Source organism: Theobroma umbraticum, unplaced genomic scaffold (genome assembly GCF_002168275.2).
Source record: "Theobroma umbraticum cultivar Fairchild unplaced genomic scaffold, ASM216827v3 scaffold_30.0, whole genome shotgun sequence".
In the NCBI taxonomy this organism is placed as follows: domain Eukaryota; kingdom Viridiplantae; phylum Streptophyta; class Magnoliopsida; order Malvales; family Malvaceae; genus Theobroma; species Theobroma umbraticum.
This window is the reverse complement of record NW_018397254.1, coordinates 7,884,497-7,888,976: the sequence shown is the minus strand read 5'-3', so window position 1 is coordinate 7,888,976 and position 4,480 is coordinate 7,884,497. Positions and strand designations below refer to the sequence as shown.

The following is a 4,480-nucleotide window of genomic DNA, read 5'->3' as shown; positions in this document are numbered from 1 at the left end:
CAAAAGAAGCCTTAAGTATTACCTTCCAACACGTGATAAGAGTAAAAGAAGTTAGATACTATATATATATATTTTTTTCTTTTTAAAAAATAAATAAATAAATAAAGGAAAAAGAATTATAAGCAGTATAAAGTTTTGAGGCATGCTGAACTGGAGAATCCCCACTAAAATGCGCACAGATTCATTGTGCGCAAATTAGCAAAAAAGCAAAGGGGGGTGGGGTGGAGAAGAAGAAGAAGAAGAAGAAGAAGAAGATTGAAAACTTTATAGTAAGGGGAAATACTAATAGGGGGAAGTGGTAGTACCTTTTGGTTTCAAGGGTGGAAAGGATAATGGTGGGTTAAATGGGAGTTAGTCTAATCTGATTAAGGAAGTATACAAAAAGGGCAGATTCCATCAAATAAAGTTAAGGAGGAAACATCCCGTTTGTTTTTAAAGTATAGACTCGGATTGGGAAAAGCATTTTGCGTGCATTCTTTTGCCCGTCGTTTACTGCTTTGCTATTACATTTTCTTACATAAGCGCGTGCGCTCGCATTTCTTATTCATTCCAACCCTAAGCAATCCCACTCAACTTTCTTGAGCAGCCTCTCTCACGCTCCAACTAAGGCGCGTGGAGAGGGGAACTGGGGACACGATCTTACATTCATTTGCATTGCTTCTTGACTAGGTTAAGCGACAAGAGAAAAGTGTAGAAAATCCAAGGGCTAGAGAGGGCGTGTCGTTTTCTTGATGGGCCAACGGCCAGGATTAGGTATTGGAGATGAGAGAGAGAGAGAGGGGCGATGGTCACCTCTAGCACTTGCAACGAGGTCAAACCTCGCAATGCAAAAGTCTCTCTCCCTAAAAACCAAACCCCAAAACCCCACTGGCCGACACCCTCTTTCTCCCCTCACATGCATACAAAACAAACAAAACCTTCTTTTCCGGTTTTTTCTTCCATAACCAAACACACTATCGCATTTAAATATTATAGATATAATACATAAAACGAATGTGCCAGTCATTCGTTGCTGAATGGGTCTCTTAAGCTAATGAGAGAGAGAGAGAGAGGAGAGTTTGACAGAAAAAATAAATAAATAAATCATCACGGATAAAACAAAATTGTTTTCTGAATTTATTTTTATATGGAGATATAGTAAATATATTAAAATATATATGTTTATATAAAATTATGCTTTGAAATGACACTTGCAGATTGAAAACACATTCACACAGAGAGAAGCAGACTGCTTACATTCTTCAATGCGCCCTTTTTCCTTTCCCCTAATCCACTTTTCTCCCTTTGTCTAATTTGCCACCCGTCTCAGCAACTCCTTATGCAACCCCCCAACCTTTCCCTTCCTTCACTTTGAAATAAGACTTGGGGCATTCTTGGAATCGTAGAGATGGGAAGACAAAGCAGATTTTTTTTTTTTCGTTTTCCTTTTTTTTCTTCTGAACTTAAAAAAACTTGATTCCTTGAACCAAAGAAGAGACATAAGCGTAATAAATAATAGATCTTTTTTGGACACAGAAAGATTAAGAAGGGCTGCCAACGATGTCCACGAAGAATCGGTTGGGTGATGGCAAACGCATTCCTTGTTCTTGGGCTCTGCTCTTCTTGAAGGGTGGCTCTGGTGATGAGGAGACTGAGCCTGACGACCCCACAGCCCAAGAATCGTTTGAGCAATCGCTGCTAAACGCAGCATCAATCACACCGCTAGGGCTGCTGGGAACCATCTCCAGCTTCCTCTTGTGAGGATGAGGATTACTGCTATATGCATTGTTTTGGGGTCTTGTTGATAGATCAAGAATGAGCTTGCAACAGTCATTTACTCTTTCCTGTTGCAATGCAGTGGGACAATAAATTAAATTAAAGATGTATTGTTATAATTAATGTAGTCTATTCTTGTATATGAAGAGATAATGCATTACCTAAAAAACCATTTTCTAATAAATTGTAACTAGTCTTATCAGGTACCTATAGTCGATAGTTAATCCTTACTCACACCCTAAATTAAAAAGATGCTGTACTACTACCTGTATATTTAATAACGTGCAAATAATTTGCTATTTATGGAATGTTTTTTTAACCAAAATTTTGACATCAACAATGAGGAATACTGAAGAGGCCCAAATTAACTACTTTATTAATGATTAAATACGAACCTTGCTTATTTTAAGAACACTGAGAAGTTGGTTTTGGTAGTCAATGGGATTGAAAGGCTCAACTTGGCCTATAACGTGCATCATTGTTGCAGTGGCCAATACAGAGGGAAGATAACGGACAGATCTTGAATCTACAAACACCGAAAAGAAAACATAAGACCAAATGATGAGAAAAAACACAAGAGTGTATCTCTTTTTTTTCTTTTTTGTCCTTTGGTAACTACTCTCGAAGACACTCTAAAGTTAATGTCATAGTGAACTTGGCCGAGCAATAATGGAATGCTTACCAGAGATTACACAGAGGAGGAGACGCTCACATTTCCTGAGAAACTCCCAATGGAGATGAGTCTTCAATCCAAGCCTCCTTATGATGTGATCAAGAAATGAAAGTGGGGTAACTGGATGCATCTTCCATTTCAGGGTGGAGAGAACCAAAAGCTCCATTCTTTGAATATTTTTGGCCTCAAAAAGATATTTTGTCTCCTCAACCTAAAACGAAAGCGAACATTAATACATGTTATTGACCCTCAAAATCAAGAAAGGATAAACAATTTAATTGAGCCTATATAACAAGATTGTTGTTCTGAGGCACATACCTGTAGGTCTAGAAGAAGAGGTACTTGTGTCTCTTCAACTTTTGCAGCCAAAGACAGACAAGTCACCGCCACAAGGTGGATCATCCAGGGCTTATCTCTTTGAAAATGAAAGCTACTTAGGAACCTATCGAGATAGTTAATGGAAAGTACAGCCGTGAGCGTGGTGAATCCGTAGTGAGCATTGACTTTAAGCATCCACTCCACAGCCTCACGGCGAGCCACAGCGAGAGGCTCATCAGTTTCCACATTGTTGGGATTGAGATAAGCCGCCTGTTGCTGTTTTTCTTTAGAGAAGAGTGAAAGAAGCTCCTCATCTTCCCAAAACATATCCTGCTCCAACAACAAAAGTGGAAAAAGAGAAGGGTTTCTGGCATTATTACAACTCCTAGAACTCATCTCTTGCTGTAAAACTTCACCTAAATCATTTTCATCCTCTTCCTCTTCCCATTTCTCTTCTTCACAGTAGAGAGCATCTAGCAAGAAAGAAGGGTGGTTCTGTTCTTGTTGTTGTTGTTGTGAGTATTGCTGTTCATGTTGTTGGATAGCCATCTTCTTCCACCAAGAAGAAGAGGGTTTTCGGTCCACCTAGCTGATCATTATACGAAAGAAAACATCATAAAGAAAAGCTGGTTGAGAGACCCATCTCTCTCAGCTGTATCTATCTGCCTTTCCCTTAGGGTAAGTGTTAATAAGAAGTGTAGAGTTGGCTAATGGCTACAGATGGACATAGAGAGAGAGTAAAAAAGGGCCGAGAGGAAGAAAGATAAAGGTGGAGAGGTTGATTTTTATCAGAATGGGTTTCACGCTTGTCCTTTTGTTTTATCAATAAAATATTTGTACGCTAGTGTATTGTGGGTAATGGGTTTTTATATATATATACATACATATATATATATTTTGGGTTTTGGAAAATCTTTTCTTCTTTTCTGTTTTTGTGCTTTCGGTGTGTTTCGTTGGCGGGCAGAAAATGTAACGGCACACACACCAAGCCCGACCCCATGAAAACTACTTCTTATGCCTACCAAAATAAAGATGCACTCTGCTTTACCATAGATCCTTGAGGGTGAGGGGCAACCAAAAACAAATAACAAATGGGAGAAGGAAAGAGAGAGCTAGAGCTTTTCCATTGTAATTTCATATTTTCTACTGGCTTTTGTGGGTCACAGTCATATTCCAGGGCGAGGTAATTCTACCTTGAATTAAAGTCAGACAATTTTAAGTCGACAATGCTTCATGCATGTCTCTTGAAGATGCCAAAATCAATCTAGACTTGGGTAAATGATCACTAGTTTTAATTACATAAAAGAAAAAGGGTAAACGTATTTGATTATTGATAGAATGTATAAAGCTGTAGTAGAATATTTTGGATTTAATGATAGTTCAGTTTTTCAAAACTTAGAATTTATAGCACTTAAGACTACACCAGTCGATGCAATGTCAAAATCGAAGGGATGAGACATTGAATTTTGACCAGAATGGTAAATGTTCTACTGTACAAGTAGAGAAGATTAATGTCAAGAGTGAAGGGCAAAATTTCATAAAAGTTGCCGATAGTCATTTAAGTAAGGTAATTTTCAAATAATTATAATGTTTATATTTGTATATTGAAAGTCTCTTATTATTCCGATTAAAAGATAAACTAAAAAAAGAAATGAAAAAAATTAAATACGTAGGAGGAGGAGAAGAAGAGGAAGGGTTCACAAAACGACAATCCACTTAGTCCACCAGAGAGAA

The 4,480-nt window shown here is 37.9% G+C and overlaps 1 protein-coding gene across 1 annotated transcript; it reads right to left on the bottom strand.

The window, feature by feature from the left end:
- Nucleotides 1–1,093: 1,093 nt before the first annotated feature.
- On the bottom strand, nucleotides 1,094–3,572 carry CYCD3;1 (CYCLIN D3;1). The gene is made up of 4 exons (XM_021422929.1): nucleotides 2,747–3,572; nucleotides 2,438–2,639; nucleotides 2,151–2,281; nucleotides 1,094–1,823 (listed from the first exon to the last, which is right to left on the bottom strand). The coding sequence occupies exons 1-4, from the start codon at nucleotides 3,293–3,295 to the stop codon at nucleotides 1,521–1,523; spliced, it is 1,185 nt and encodes a 394-aa protein (XP_021278604.1). The 5' UTR covers nucleotides 3,296–3,572; the 3' UTR covers nucleotides 1,094–1,520.
- Between the last annotated feature and the right edge of the window lie 908 nt (nucleotides 3,573–4,480).